Genomic DNA, 15414 nt, shown 5'->3' with positions numbered 1-15414 from the left:
ACCAATCACCATATTCTTAAGTATCACGGCGCTTCAGCACTAAGGGTATTTCCCTCTGAGGCACTGCAGTTTGGCGGTGGCAATGTGCACTCCACTAGCAGGAGCACTCAGAAGACAACCAGCTGTCATGCTCTGGCATGTGATGGGGTTTCGGTATGCTGAACAGAATGCTGTGTGATGGAAGTTATTTACAGAAGTAGTTTTTAATACCAAAAGTTGCACGCTCAGTATACAGTAAGAGTCCAAACACTTGTAAGCATTTCCACCTTAAAGGCTGATGCTGAAGTTAAACGAGCATATGTTAGCAGTTAAATGCTTTCTTCACAGGCCAATTCGGTAGTAAAGTTGTGGCTACAATACAGACTTGGATTGTCTGGTTCACAAACTTAGACTCAAAAAAAGCCCTCCAAAGTCATAACTAAAAAACCCCAAACCAAAGACATTAAAAAGCAGCAGTCAGGGGGCCCATCTTGTTGAGAGTGCACCAGAGCAAAGAGGCTTTCTGGTCTGCAGTAGTGTTTTCAGCTGAGGGAAGGTGGTAGGAGAGCCCCCATTCTTCTTCCAGGGTGGTGGCTTTGATGCTGTAACCAGCACTGTATTGCTCTGTCACACAAAACACGGATAGCCCTTGCAGGACCAGCTCAGTTCAGGAGAGTAACGTCCGTCCTCACCAGGGCATACCTGTCCGTGACCTTTTCCTCTGCTTTTTACAAAGGCAGTAGATCGGAAATACAAATAAACCTGCCAAAAGAAGGAAACATGAGAAAAATAACATAATTAAATGCAATCCTTTGTGCGTGTGTTATGTTCTTTAGATACAGGTATTCAGATGGAACTTTTCATGCCTCAAGAGAATTTAGACCAGGCATTTGGACAAGCAGAAAAAAATACAAGCCTGCAACAAACAGTGTCTTTGATAATGAGTTAAGCTACACTTACTGCTTCCATTACAACAAATTCCTGCTAACCCTACACTCATCTCTGACAAATGAATTTCTGAACCATGCTGTTTGGATAAGGTACAAACACAAAACTTTCAAAAGCACTCTGGAAATTCTTAGATCTAAATTCAAAGCTGATGTAACTAAATTAGTTTTCAATTAGATTCACATGCAATAGAGACAGAATGTTATAGTTTTACTTTTTATTTATTTTTATGAATGTCCTGATCTACCGTGAAGTAATACCAAATGTTTATCTTGAATAGCATCAAGTGTTTATCCTTGCCTGGACAGGGAACTTTTTATTCTTAAAAGTCTTTTGAGACAAAGAAAGCTGTAAAAACAAAAATAAACAAATACATCACAACCATTCAGGTGAAAAATAATTTGTCAAATAGTTTGTACTCTCACACTCAAATGAGAAGCATCTTCCCCTTTCTCTTGCCACCAGCTGGCTGAAATGGCTGAAGATTTTCTTTTCAGACACCACTACAGTGGTAACATAGAACAAAAGGCTACTAGAATCACAGGGCTTTGCTCAATAGCCTTGTAAATGGTGCAGTATGGTTTACAGCTGTGTAACTGAGATTACTCTAATAATGGTTGGCAGCAAATATTGCTCTAATTACCACAAAACTAAAAGTTTTCTATAAATAATCAATGTTTTTGGGACTGCTCATACTTCTGGCTTTGATTGCATCTTATCCAGCCAAGCCTAGGATGAGACTTCAATGGCATTCTGATTATTATTGTTACTACATTACTGCAAAACCCTCTTAACTTTTAGTACATATAAAAATGTGGGGTTTTTTTCCACACCATAGGTTATACCAGATTGCAGACCAAAATAAGATTTACTGGCATTAAGAAGTCTTTATTGTTTAAAATATTGGCATAAAAATGCTATTGAATAGAATAAACATTTAAACTCAACATCACCCACACTCTTCAGTGAAGATGGTTGATCTAAATACAGAAATTACAGCAATATTCCTTATTTGGCCAGATGTAGTCTAGAAAAGCTGTAATAGTACATCGGTTATAGGTTGATTGGTTACTTACAACCTTATTGTTATAACTATCCTGGTGTATTTTGGCTTTATTATCTCAAAAGAAAGGAGCCAGATCCCAATATACCTCAGGGTTGGGCATGCACTGCAAATTCTCATTGGAATAAACAGTTTGATGAAAAGCTGTGAAGCAGCACGATTCCTGTATGACATATTGCTGCCAACATAAAGAGTGGATATGCACTCACATGAGCAAAACTGTGCCTTGTCGTCACAGCTAATCTCCTTTCTGCAGGAAAACTCAGCTAAGCCAGGCAAAGAACAGCTTTGCTGAAATATCCGTGCCCACGTTAATACAACCACATTAACAGAGTTTTGGCACTGTAATCAAATGATTTCACAGTACCAGTGTTTGTGATAGAATACAGTTTGGCAGCCTTCGTGCTGGACCATGTTTTGAGACTGACTCATCCCAACTTGCTGCTTTGTTGCTTTTGCATCTTCAAGCTGGTGAGCTCTTGGGACTAGGCCTTAGGTCCCCAAAAATCTTGTTACTCTCATGGCCAAGTTCTTATGTGATTCAACAGGGTGATTAAAGGCTGGGTCCAAGTCAGTCAGGCCCCAGGATTATGTTTAAGTTACTCTGGACTTTTTGCTAGTTTATTGAAAGCAGTTAAAGACATTTATTTGGAAAATCAAATAAATGGCAACAAAAATAAAGCTAATAAGCAAAAATTTTTTAAAAAATAGAAAAAAACTCATGTGTTTAACACTAAAACAGTATCTGTGAAATCTGTACTTTGTCTCTACGTCTTTAGGATGTCATATAGAGAAAGTCACTCCATAAGCAGGATTAGATTCATTCACAAATGTAACTCTTACCTATTACAACAGCTACGGCTCCCAGTGCCAGTCCCAGAACCAATATTAGGGGTGTAATGAGTAGTTTTCCAGCTGAAATACAAAATGCATTAAATAGTTCAAAGAAGAAATTTTTAATTTTTCCTTTCCAACAATTCATAAATATTTTAATATCGGAAAACATTTAAACCTATTATTTTTAAAATACTATTTTTTTAGCTCTACAAATAAGATCCCTCTTTGTAATTTCATCCTACAAATTCAGCCAGGAGCTATCACAACACAGTGAGCTCCCTACACACATTTTTTTCTGCCCTCTTCACCCACCACAACTCTCTGAGCACAGCTTATTTCATACATTAACAGCTTTCATTTATTTCTGTTTCCATTCTGAAATCCCTCAAGCATTGACAGGAATGTGATAGCTATAAAGCTACTATAATTTGGCTTCTCTGGAATCCTACTGCACAGCAACCAGCCTGGAGAGATGCCAAGCAAACTAGCATCTTGGAAAGTTTAGGTTAGCTCAAGGTGATGAGACCATCACCTCTAAATACATTTCTGCTCGCTTTAAAAGGCTACAGCGAAGTGCTCATGTACAGCTGTGACTTAGGTCTAAGTCAAACCACAGCCAAGTCTATTTTGGATCTACATTTATAAGGATATGTTGTGGCCCTTACATGAGTAGAGCAGCAATGTTGAGCAGCACACCAGCTAGAGCATAAGACCAAGAAGAAATAAAGCATGTTCATATTCTTTATTTTTGATGAGTTCATGATTTGTAGACGTTCACCGAGTGAAGCAGGGATCTTGCTGAAAAAAATGAATTTGAAACTGAACCAGAACCCAAGCTATCTTCCTTGCATTGCCTGCTTTTAATGGAAGAATCTCCCTGGCTCTGCTGGCTGAGCATCTGGGTCCAAGACATCACTTAAACTGAGCTGTCGGAAAATGCAGGAGGGCAGGCATTTTTACTGATACACCAGCAGTCTGAGCAGGGACTTGAAATTCTGCAATTCTCTAAGTTAGGTATGTGTTTGAAAGATCGCCTCTAGAATGGGAGAAAAATTGAGTTTGTTACCTCTTTCTTCCATGTCCTTCCCTCTTTCAAGCCACTCATATCAGATTTCAGAAAGTGGATTACTTCGTTCAATAATGATGTAAACCTTTCCATAACCTGAGACACTAATTTGAGCAGTCTGAAGGAAAAATGAGATATTTTGGAAATATTTACAGCAGTTAAATGAACTGGTCCTTTTCCTGCTCTGTTTTGATAGCTTTTAAATTTCATGGGAGTGTTGTGGGTGGGAAACATTAATTCCTAGAAGAAAAAAATATTGGCAAATATTTGTATTACTCTAGTTGCTAGGCATCCTAATGGCATACCTTCCTGGCGCTCCACTGAGCTGTGTTCTATACACACACAAATTGTCAAATACAATATTAAGTGTAGACAGAGAAATGAATGCAAAGTGAAGGAAAACCTCAAGAAAGGTCCAAAAATAAGAAATTAAAAGCATTTTAAAACATTACCAGAGCCTTCAACAATTTCAAGTAAAGCTTGTAAAATATTAGAGGCTTAAGGTATGAACTCCTTACTTCATTAACAGCCATGTAATTAGAATGCTAGAAAATTATGATGTTTGGTACCAGAATTATTTAGAACTTAAATCACTGAACTAGGGACTGAGTATACACAAACAGAGTCTATGGGAAGGGCTAGGCTAGCATACAATTAGAATTTCAGACACAAGGAGCACTTCATGGGCTAATTCAAGAACTTATTTACTTACATTTGACAAACTCAGAACTGAAATAAAGTTTGAGAAGGGTCATTCCTTCTACCTGTGAATATGAATATTTTGTAGTTCCAAGATCTTACAGAATAAAATGACTTTTCATCATGATGAGACCATATATTCTTTTGGCTATCAGTGCATTATATCCAAAGACCAAATTTCAAAACAAACACTTTTTCTATTTCTGTATCTGTCACATTCAAATCCTTAATATTTCTTTACCTTTCTAAACAAAAATACACAAACAAGACAAGGTGAACAAGATTTGCAAATGTGGCCATCAGGAAGAGTACAAACAGCAGCAATCACTGGCAAAGCAGCAGCTATGTACTATTTGCTCCAATCCTTTTTATCTGCATTGTATGAAACAATTACAAAATACTCAGTTTTATATGTCAGAATTGAAAACTACTTTATATCCAATTCCAGTTTGACAAACATCATTTGTCATAGTGCAAAGGATTATGAGGCTCTTAATTTTAGAGGGAACCATGACACACCAAGAAATGTCACTGAGACTAAGGATGTTTGCTGCAGGCACTAAACTGTCCTATGTCTGATAGCTCCGAGACTGAGAGCACAGAGAGCAAATGTAATACCTGCCTCAGAGCTGAATAAAATCTTGGGTCATTAGCCCATGTGGTGATCTCAGCAGTAGGTTATGACAGCCAGTTTGCTGTTGTCCAAAGCTAGCTTTTAAGGGCAACTTAACAAAAAGCAATTGAAACAGAACCTTTTTACAATTGCACTCAAATTAATGGTAACCTATTTCTCTATTGGGTGACCCAGCATGCAGATGCAGACATTTGTGGTAGTATAAAAACTATATTTGCAGGTGTTTCAGAGGGGTTGCCTTATTTGTGATATAGAAAGCCATGTATTTTTGCAAAATAACAGAGTAATTTCAGGAAACATGAGGCCATACTTTTCCCTTGCCTCACTTAGGGTTTAGTTACAGGTTTTAGGCTAATATATCCAAACCTCCACATATCCTTATAAGAATTCTTTGCCACATAAAAAAAAAAAATAAACTAGTTTTATAAAACAGATTTAATCACTAACATAAGAAATACTACATTTTATCTTTTGAGTCTAAATATAATTGTTTAAGCAGAGACAATAAAAATGTCTACTTACAAATCAAACCAGCAGTATCTATGTAGACGTACATTCAAATAAAAGCCTGCGTTTGTTTTTAGAGAGTCTTATCAAGTGTATAGGGACAACTTCTTACAGGTCAGACCAACTAAAATATGAAGTTGCTAATGAAGGCTGGATCACAAAAATGCATGCTGCCTCCTGTGAGGCTCAAAGTCATGCCTACATGAAGTGAACCTTGTGCTCTGCACCTGGGACAGGAATAACCATCAGTCAGATCTGAAAACATCCAGCTTCCAGAATGCTATCTGAAATGCTGGTTGCTAAGCAAAAAAAAAAAAACAAAAAACAAAAAAACCCAACAACAACAACAACAAAAAAATTCACCTTAATATCTTCATTACATGTTGTGTCTTGTTACAGATCCATGAAGTACCTAGCTATTGATTTTGAATACAATTCATCAGCTGAATCCAGGTGGCGTTCCAGTGGCATCTTGACTACACTAAGACAGCTAAACATGCTTTTCCTTCCTGTATAATTCATCACTGATTCCAGCTATAACCAAACATTCTGCCCTCACCAATTGAGCCCAACAATTATAATGAGAATGAAAACTCGAAGTCTGCTGGGATGGAAGAATAAAAACAGTTTCACTTGACTGTACTGGTCACAGGACAGCTTCTCTAAAAACCATGCTGGCTAAAGAAGAGAGAGAAATGTCAGAGATCACTTCTACTCTAGGCCTTTCTTCTTTCTGTGATTACTATCACCTTTACATAACAGCTGGTTTATGAAAAGTATGTTCCAATTCATGCCATAAATACTTTTCCCTTCTTTTTACTGCAGAGCAGTTTGTGACTGTATGCACTTGCTTCTCAACAGAAATTATGACAGCACACCAGCCTGCCATGAGGTGATCTTTGTACACATTCTACCTAGCCAAATTTTAGAAACAACCCAAGAAAACTTCACTCCACATGGCTACAAAATCACACCTATTAAAGTATTCCTTCTCCAAAGCAATACAGCAAAAAGTCATACAAAACCTCCACATATTTAGCAACACCTCACCACTCTCCCACAGATAGCCTATTCTATGATTCTAATAAGGTTACCCATGATTCTGCATGTGAGTAGCACTGACTTGGTAGTGTCTCCAAGTACAATCTGTTGCTACAGCAGAGACTATTTACACCAAATATAACAAGATCTATTTAAAAACAGCTTACATTGTTTGCCATTGTGGCTATTACTAAAAGCTCTTCTGCAACCTTAATAAGTGCTTTGAAACAGTTCTCTTAGTTTAAGACTAAATTTATTAATGAATGTTTATATTCATGTGCCCTAATGCCAGTACTATCTTTCATCTAGACTAGATCTTCTCATGTGTTGCAATTCATCTCTACAAAATGTTTCAGAGTAGGCACTTCCAATCATTTTCTATCCTCATCTCCTTCCTAGTTATTTCTGTATCTTTAAATCACTTCTCTCAAAGTTTGTTACCAAAGCCATGCAAGCTCCTGAGGTCGAACTAAGGGCTTTGGATGACACATTGTCACTCCTTTAAAACAAGCGCTCCTGGTTTAGGAATCTCCCACAATGCAGAGCAGGAAGACTGGCATTTTTATTATCAGGTCTATGAGTTTGTGTGTTAATTTTTATGTTACTCTGGAAACCACCTAATTTTCTTGGTGGCACACATCTGGCTTAGGAGTAATGTTTTCACCTCAGGTCTGCTTTTTCCCACATGTTCTGTCTCTTGCCTTTACCTCTATAATCAAAGCTCAAAGCATTTCCTCATCCTAGGTGAACTACAAGTCATCTCCAATTTTTATGCCTTAATTAAAAGTACGAAAAGTTCTATTTTGCTGGATAGGTTCCCAGTTTTTGACAGCTAAGACATAAATTTCCTGTAACAATATAGGTCACCGTACATGCCGTGAACTCACTAAAATGACTGATCTTCACATATATGAAAGACACCACATAATATGAGAGTCTACTTTATTATCTTGTGCTTCTATAGGTTGAGACAGATATCTATCTGGCTCAAAAGCAAATTATGAGTGCCGTTTTGCTTAATAAAATTTTCGGCATCATACTTTTGTGAGCAAAATTAATGTATATAAGTTGTATTTTGTTTCAAGTTTATTTTAGCTGAAGTAAAGCTGAGTTAAAACCATGTCCTCCTATTTACATGGGAAAACCTCGAGTTTTTCAACTCACATCAGGTTCAAATCCAAAGAGCACTTAATTGAAACAGACTTACACCAAAGTTCATTTAAATAAAGCTCCTCCTCTGACCCATTTCTCCAACATATCTTCAGAATAACAAATACAGCCAGCAACATGCATATTGACAGCACTTTCCCAGTTTGCTTATGTATTATTAAAAAAATCAGGAAACAAGCAATCAGAAGACACAATACTTAATCATACACAGTCCAACTAAACAGGGAGGGCAAATGTCATATATTTAAATATACTTAATAAGCTACCTTTTGAATAACTGAAAAACAAGTAGCCCAACCAATCCTTTAGACCACCAGTCTTAATTTAACTATTAACACCCTATCCCCCCAGTCACTTCATTGTGCATCTCTCCACAAGGAGCATTAATCCACTCACCACAGACAGAGCCCCGCACTAATCTCCTTAAATGTGGTCTCTCGGGGAGGTAGCGGTATTTGCATCCAAAGATACTGAGGTTTGACGTGTGATCTCCAAAGAAGCGGAGCTGGCGGTATCTCTCCCCACAACGGTAACAGAAATTAGTGTTACACTGTGAACAGGTCATGTGGTCACACCCTTCGGTTCTCTGGATGTGGATCTGTATGAGCAGAAGGAAAAGAAAAAAGTATTATTTTCTCCCCGTTCCTAAGCACGGAAAGTGGGCAGTACCCAGGGCAGCTCATGTGCCAGATGAAAAGAAGTGGCAAGCAACCCCCTGCTAAGTCAGTATTTTCATTAATTAATCTTGCAGCTGTCTTAAGACAATAATGGTTTTCTAAGGCATGTGAGAGCATTAAATGTGAGTTCCATTGTTTCCAGATTCCCATTTCCTTCCTACATAATCCTCCTTTCTTGTTACTCTTCATATCAGATGAGAATTCTTGCCCTTACTGAAGTTTTGGTTTTATTGCTGAAGTGGATATGTTAGCACCAAACTTTATTAAAAGTAAAGCCAAAACATTCAACGTAGTTATGAACTCTATTTGACCCCTCCACAGATGGGTTACCCTCTTAGGCCACCTGTGGTACCACTCCCTTTTCCATCACAAATTGATTTGGCATTTTGTAATAAACACCAGAAAGACACTGCTGTTACAGTGCATGATTTGAGAAGTATGGATGCTTTCTCCTTCTTAAAAAAAAATTTAAAAAAATAAAAAAATTGCACAAACTATGTGGAATAAAAAAAAATTATACCAAGCTTTCATGATACCCATAGCACAGCATGAGACAGGGCTGCCCCACTTCTACAGCCATCTTTCTACTGATTGCCTGCATAAATAGTTCCGCATCCTGCATTCCAAGACCACTTTCCACAGTGGAATGGGAGATAGCCTAATAATTGAGGTTGAAAGTGATGCTTGGGGGTCATCTATTTTAACCCCTAACTCCAAGCTGGGATAACTCCAGACAGATCAGATTGCTCCAGGTCTCATCCCACTAGATTAAAAAAATTTCCAAGCATGTGTATGTCATAGCCTCTTTGAGCCATCTATACTATGCTTCATCAGCCTCCCTAGGAATACTTTTTTCCATTACATCCAATTTGAATTTCACCTGTTGAAACTTGCAACAGATAAATCCATGCCTCCTGAAACTCCCATACTTACCTACACATATTTATTTTGCAGGGAACTACGGGCAAAGACATGGCATGACCAGTCAGTGGCCCTGCAAGCACCAGAGACACTGAAAGCTCAGTGAGCTTCAGAGAAGCTCATGACTCCTCATGGGGTATCCATTCTTGAGACAGTCAAATGCATTTGTTTTTTGATGCTGATCAGGGGATCTGGGCCTTTCACCTTGCTTGCCCAAACAGCTACTGAAACTGGCACTTCATACATGCAACAAAGTGATGCTTTCCACCTGCAACACTCAAGGTAAAAGAGTTACAAAGGTAACAGTAGTTCTGCATAAACCTGCCAGCATCCTTATGCCACAGTAGTGATCTCAGGATTTGCGTTTCTATGCTTTCAAATGCTGCTTGTATACAAAAGAGGGGAAAGACATTCAAAAGAGAAAGAATTGGGCCATTAAAAAAAATGCTTTCTAGTGGGCAAGTATTCTAGTAGACTTAAAATTTGTCTGACCAAGCAAATGTCCCCCTCTACCCCATGGAATTCTGCTGCATTACTGTTGCCCTGTTTTCCAGAAGCATCTAAAAAAACACCATTGCTGATGAGCTTTATAAGCCACTTGACTTCAAAACTTTCACAATTAAGCACTGACAGAAGGCAAAGTGGAAAGAGAAGTCTACTCAATATTATACCAACTTAAGTATAACTTAAGAAGATATACACAGTTGTTTGTTTTTTTTTTTTAAAGGGACATTACATTGTCAGTTCAACTTCTTACTTCTCAGGTTAGACATGAAAAAAATGTTGACCCAAATTATGGAGCCAGTTTATTTACTGTAATTCCTCAGATTAACTTCAACTGACAATGAAGGAATTTTAATAGTGACTTAAAGTATTTTGACAAATTGACTTTAACATTTAATTCAAATCAATTTTTCAGGGCACAAACTTAAAAGAGCAACTATAAAGACCTGAAATTTAAAGGGCAGTTTTCCTCATCTGCTGATTCTACCTTAAAAATCTAAATGAGGGAATTAGATTTTGTGACTAATGAGAATTAAGTGGTTGCTTTATTTTCTTTTTGAACCAAGACTGTTGAATTTTCCTCTCTCTTCTCTAATTTACCAACCCAATTAAGTTACCATTCATTCTCATTGAAATTCTGTAGAATACTGGAACCTATAAAAACCCTAGATGCAAGCCAAAATTACTTCACATTTCAAAAATAAGTTCATTTTTTTGGAGGTAAGAACTTCAAGCAGATGCTAGCAATAGCCCTTTATGTTCTACCATTCATATATTTCAGAAATATCCACCTCTTAGAAACTGCCTGCCATCCTTCTGACCATGCTTTCCTGAAAAACTCCCAGCTCCAGTTAGTCACGCATTACTCCTGAATCACTTGCCAACCTACATGTTTCTACCCCAAATTCTCCAGACACACTGTCCTCTTGAAACATGAAAGCAGATAAGGATTTATTTTCTTACAGACAAATACTGCAACTACATGCGCTTCATGCTTGCTTCTTCAGAAAGCAAACCATAAAAATATTTTAGTCACTACTCATCTGCACATATAACTGTGTTCAAATGCCACGAATCTGGAACAACCGGCTGTACCTGCCCTTACCTTTTTATTGCAAAACCTTTCCTTTTTTTCCAGTGAGAAAAGACTTGATTAAAAAAAAAAAACAAAAAAACAAGTGAAAAAACCCCACAAACCATAGATGCAGGGCTTGGACTCCCTATCACATGCTTTGCAGACTGACGATGCCAGGTGAACTTTGTATCATTTGGTCAGGCTGCTTAAAAGCCTAAGACATGACATCTCACCAGATCAACTTCATCTCTGGTTCACATGGGCATGCCTCTGTGCCCTCCAGATAATGCAGTGACAGAGATGGATTACAAATCTATAGGTTGAGAAAGCCATCGCTGATGGCTCAGATACCAGAGCTTACAGGGGAAGGTTTAGCCATTCAGAAACCCAAGAATAGCTTCCAGAACAACAGCGGCGAAAACTACACACCAAGGGCAAACAGATCCAGTTCAGAGTCTTAAGTAGACAACTGAAGTAGCACAGTGGCTATTTCAGACCCTCATTTTACCCTCTCTGCATGTTACATGCCCTCTGACAGAAATCTAGGGAAATCACTGCCAAGAGTTCTGAGGATGAGTCTGAGGATGTCTCCTCCACCCCTGAAGAAAACCTGCACAGCTTTATCCCTCTGTATACAAATAAGGACTCTCCTTCCTCCAGAGGATGAGAATTAATTTCCAGAATGTTTCCAAAAAACTATGCCCTGAATTATTTGATAACACTTACATGAATCAGAACAGATAAGAAGTACACACTCCTTTATTTGCATTGACATGCTTGCTTTTAAACTTCTGCTGTTGTTCAAAGCCTTCTAAGATAGAGCTACTATGTGGTGTTTCCTCAGACAGTGTTGCTTTTGAAATCTGTGGTACCATAACACCAGTATGTAGCATTCCCTTGGTTTGCTGTACTGTAAAAACACTTGTAGAAACAAAAGCATTTTGTTGCAAACATACCAAGAAACTGTAAAAAATAACCCCTTAAAACAGTACTGGGGGAAGACAAATAATGTTATAGATTTTGGCAAATGATATCTAATAACACATAGTGAATTTGAACTTATTAGCCAACTTACTCTAGAACAAGACCACCACTTTTTGGATAAGTCTTGTTGAGAAAAATGGTCTATATACTGATTCTCAAAACAATGTATAGTAAATTTGGAAAAGGCTCTATTAAGAAAAAAAGTCAAAAGAAATTTAAGATACAGTTTAAAAAAGTAGCACTTTTCCATATTTCTGTACTGACATGGAGTCACAACATAAATCTACAATTAAGCATCTGGACAATGTGTAACATTTTTATTATCTTATATAAACACATCTTGGAGAGACCAAGTAAATATAAGCTATTCCTATTAGATGCACTAGAGCTGTATCGACTTACAGGAAAAAGTAATCAAGTTTAAGCTTATTTACCAGTCCCTACTATATTGACATTACAAAGGATTATGTTCCTCCAAATCACTTACCCAAACCACTGAAATACTCTTATTTGCCTGAGGATTTGCCTCTGTATACAAATACTCCATAAGTGTGTTTTGATTTTCTCACCTGCATGCCCAGACAAGATAATGCTCTCAATTTCTCCACAGTACAGCTAAAAAGAATCTGTGTGTGTATGTATCTGTGCATATAAATAATTATGTCCTGAAACTATCTGAAAAATATGGTCACAGTTTAAAATGTAATCAGAATTGCACTTTGGAAGTTACCAGCAATTTTACATATTACTTCAGTAAAGAAACTGGACCTCTACTTAAGTTTCTACCTGTTATTTCCATTCATTTCAGTTTTAGTGTAAAGATGAAATACTAACATCTTCATACACAATTTAATACTGACTTTCCCTCAATGTATTTGCTAATTTTAGCTGCTGCAAATTTTGCAGACCAAAATATGGAAGAGATTAAAGTGTGTCTTCACCTGAAACATGGCCTCTTTGGACCTAGAACATTGAAAAATCAAATAATATGCTGCAAATTATTTTCTCTGTCACACTTCATTTTATTTGGAAATATATTATCAGCTGATTCAAGGTTATTTTATATACAGGTTTTGGAGGGAGGGATGGATGGGAGAGAGAGGCAGACAAGTATTAGATCTAATCCCCCTGACTTCAAATTGTTAACTGTCAGAATGCTATCCCCATGTGTCCGAACACCTTCTAAAGACTTGACAAAAAGTACTGCTTAAGATACATTTTTCTGAACTACTCAAAGATGCATTTTTTGAACTAACTGCCAGCTAAGTGGTACTTTCAACTGCTTGCAGGTTATAGATTTGATTAAAAAATAAACAGTCAGTATGTAGAGAGAAACATTTTGGAGATTGCAGGCAAGAAGAACTTTTTTTCACCTCTGAAGCAAAAGTACTGAGAGTTGGGGTAGCAACACAGGTTAATAAAAGGTTGAATTCTTTCTTCAATATTCACTTACAGAGCCACATTATCAGGAAAGATTTAACAGAGGTTCTTTTTCTTGTGCTAGTTTCACAAGTTTCCATACTGCCTCCCACTGTGTAGGTTTTGTTTTCCTTTGATTAAGAAAAGAAAGCTCAAGTATTTTTTAAATTAGCAGCCAAACTCGTGCAACTTCATGCTTCAGAATTGGCAACAAGCCATGTAAGTTTCAAGTGTCCAGCCTTTTCTTTTGAAGATGGTGAGAAAGAGTTGAATATTTACACATGGCATTTTAAATTTTAACTCATTCAGGCTTAATGTCAGACTTAGCAGTCTTAGTTCGTTTCTCTTTCCAGATATCAGCCTTCTTACCACTCCTCTTTTTCCACATTCATATTCTTTTGCTTGGTCCACTTTCTTAATTTTTTGGACAATTTATTTCAAGTCACATCATTCCCACTGTCATAAAATCTGAACCTGGACACAAGTCAAACAATTAAAATCAAAACACATACTTCTTCCCACTCTAAAAGGAACAAAGTATTTTACTTTAAGACTTCCCAGAAAGTGAACATTTTTAGAACTGACTCAAACCTATCAACTCTTACCAAAAAGCAAGCTGCAAAAACTCTGTTAAAAGGTCACACGTGTGATGAAGCAGCGTGAACAACCAGCTGCTGATTTCAGAACTTTCTGATTTTGTTCAGTGTTTTGAAATCTTTCAATTTCAAGCTATGGCATCACAGGCATTTCTTTCTCAAAGACCAAAATATGCTACTTAGTAAACTGATGAACATCTCCTTATTTGCACAGTGTAAGGTTCAAAGTGTGACATATACTTTGTATGTTTCTAATTAAATCTTCCCATTCAATATTCATTTTCTATGAAACAGTCCTGCTTTGACTCACTATTCTGTTGGGAACTGTGAGAAAAATAACGAACCAATTTAAGAGCAGCCTTAATTAAGGGCAACTGGGGCAGGGGTGCACAGTGCTGTTGTATCTCACGAGTAGTGGGAAATACTTCTCATCTCTGAAGGGACTGATGACGTTTTTGGGGTGTGGAACTGCATTTCAGTGTTGAAAATTAATAATGAGAAAGACTTCAGAGAATCATCTAGGTTGGAAAAGACCTCTGAGATCATGAACTCCAACCTTTGAACACCACCTTGTCACCTGACCATGGCATTGTCACATCCAGTCATTTCTTGAACACCTCCAGGGCTGGTGACTCCATCATCTCCCTGGCAGCCCATTCCAATGTTTTACAACCCTTTCTCTTGTCTCTTTTTCTCCAGTCTAAAAATGAGGCTCAGGAGGGACCTCAGCCACTCCTCACAGGACCTGTGCTCCAGACCCTTCACCAGCTCTGCTGCCCTTCTCTGGACTCACTCCAGCCCCTCAATGTCTTTGTTGAAGTAAAGGGCCCAGAACTCGACACAGCACTCAAGGTGTGGCCTGTGAAGTCCCACCTTGAGGTACAGCTTCTGAAGAAGTAACATTCAATCCTACAAAACTTAAAAGAGTTTTGCCAAGTCTTAGTTTCCCTTAGTTAACTTGTGACAGACTATTTCCAGCCTTACTCATACATTGAATCCACTCAAACTGTCTGGAAAACCTGACAATGGGCACTGTACTTCCCTAAAACTTGCCATTTCTTTAAAGCTTTATTTCAGGATTAATTTGTTCTGCAATTAATTAACCCAAAAATTTCTACAATTCTAAGCATACACCAAAGCCCCCTCTCAATAATTTCCACAATATTTCTTTTACCTGCAGACATTCTGCAGAATCAGTGCAGGAACCAGCAAAAAAAAAAAAATAAATCTGACCTTTGCTTCTCAATGGGTCATTAACAAGAAACTGCACAGCACATGTGAATTTCATTTTCAA

The 15414-nt window shown here is 37.6% G+C and overlaps 1 protein-coding gene across 1 annotated transcript in view; it reads right to left on the bottom strand.

Moving 5' to 3' along the window:
* Positions 1–630: 630 nt before the first annotated feature.
* The window catches only part of RNF217 (ring finger protein 217), a 50992-nt gene continuing 36208 nt past the window's right edge, over positions 631–15414 (bottom strand). Inside the window, exons 4-6 of the mRNA XM_062488773.1 lie at positions 8341–8542; positions 2834–2905; positions 631–741 (exon numbers count right to left, since the gene is read on the bottom strand). Of these exons, the coding sequence (XP_062344757.1) occupies positions 668–741; positions 2834–2905; positions 8341–8542 (348 nt within the window). The 3' untranslated portion in view covers positions 631–667. The remainder of the gene's footprint in view (positions 742–2833; positions 2906–8340; positions 8543–15414) is intronic.

Source organism: Cinclus cinclus, chromosome 3 (assembly GCF_963662255.1).
Source record: "Cinclus cinclus chromosome 3, bCinCin1.1, whole genome shotgun sequence".
NCBI classification, from domain to species: Eukaryota; Metazoa; Chordata; class Aves; order Passeriformes; family Cinclidae; genus Cinclus; species Cinclus cinclus.
The sequence above is the reverse complement of the archived record's forward strand: the minus strand, read 5'-3'. Positions and strand labels throughout refer to the sequence as shown.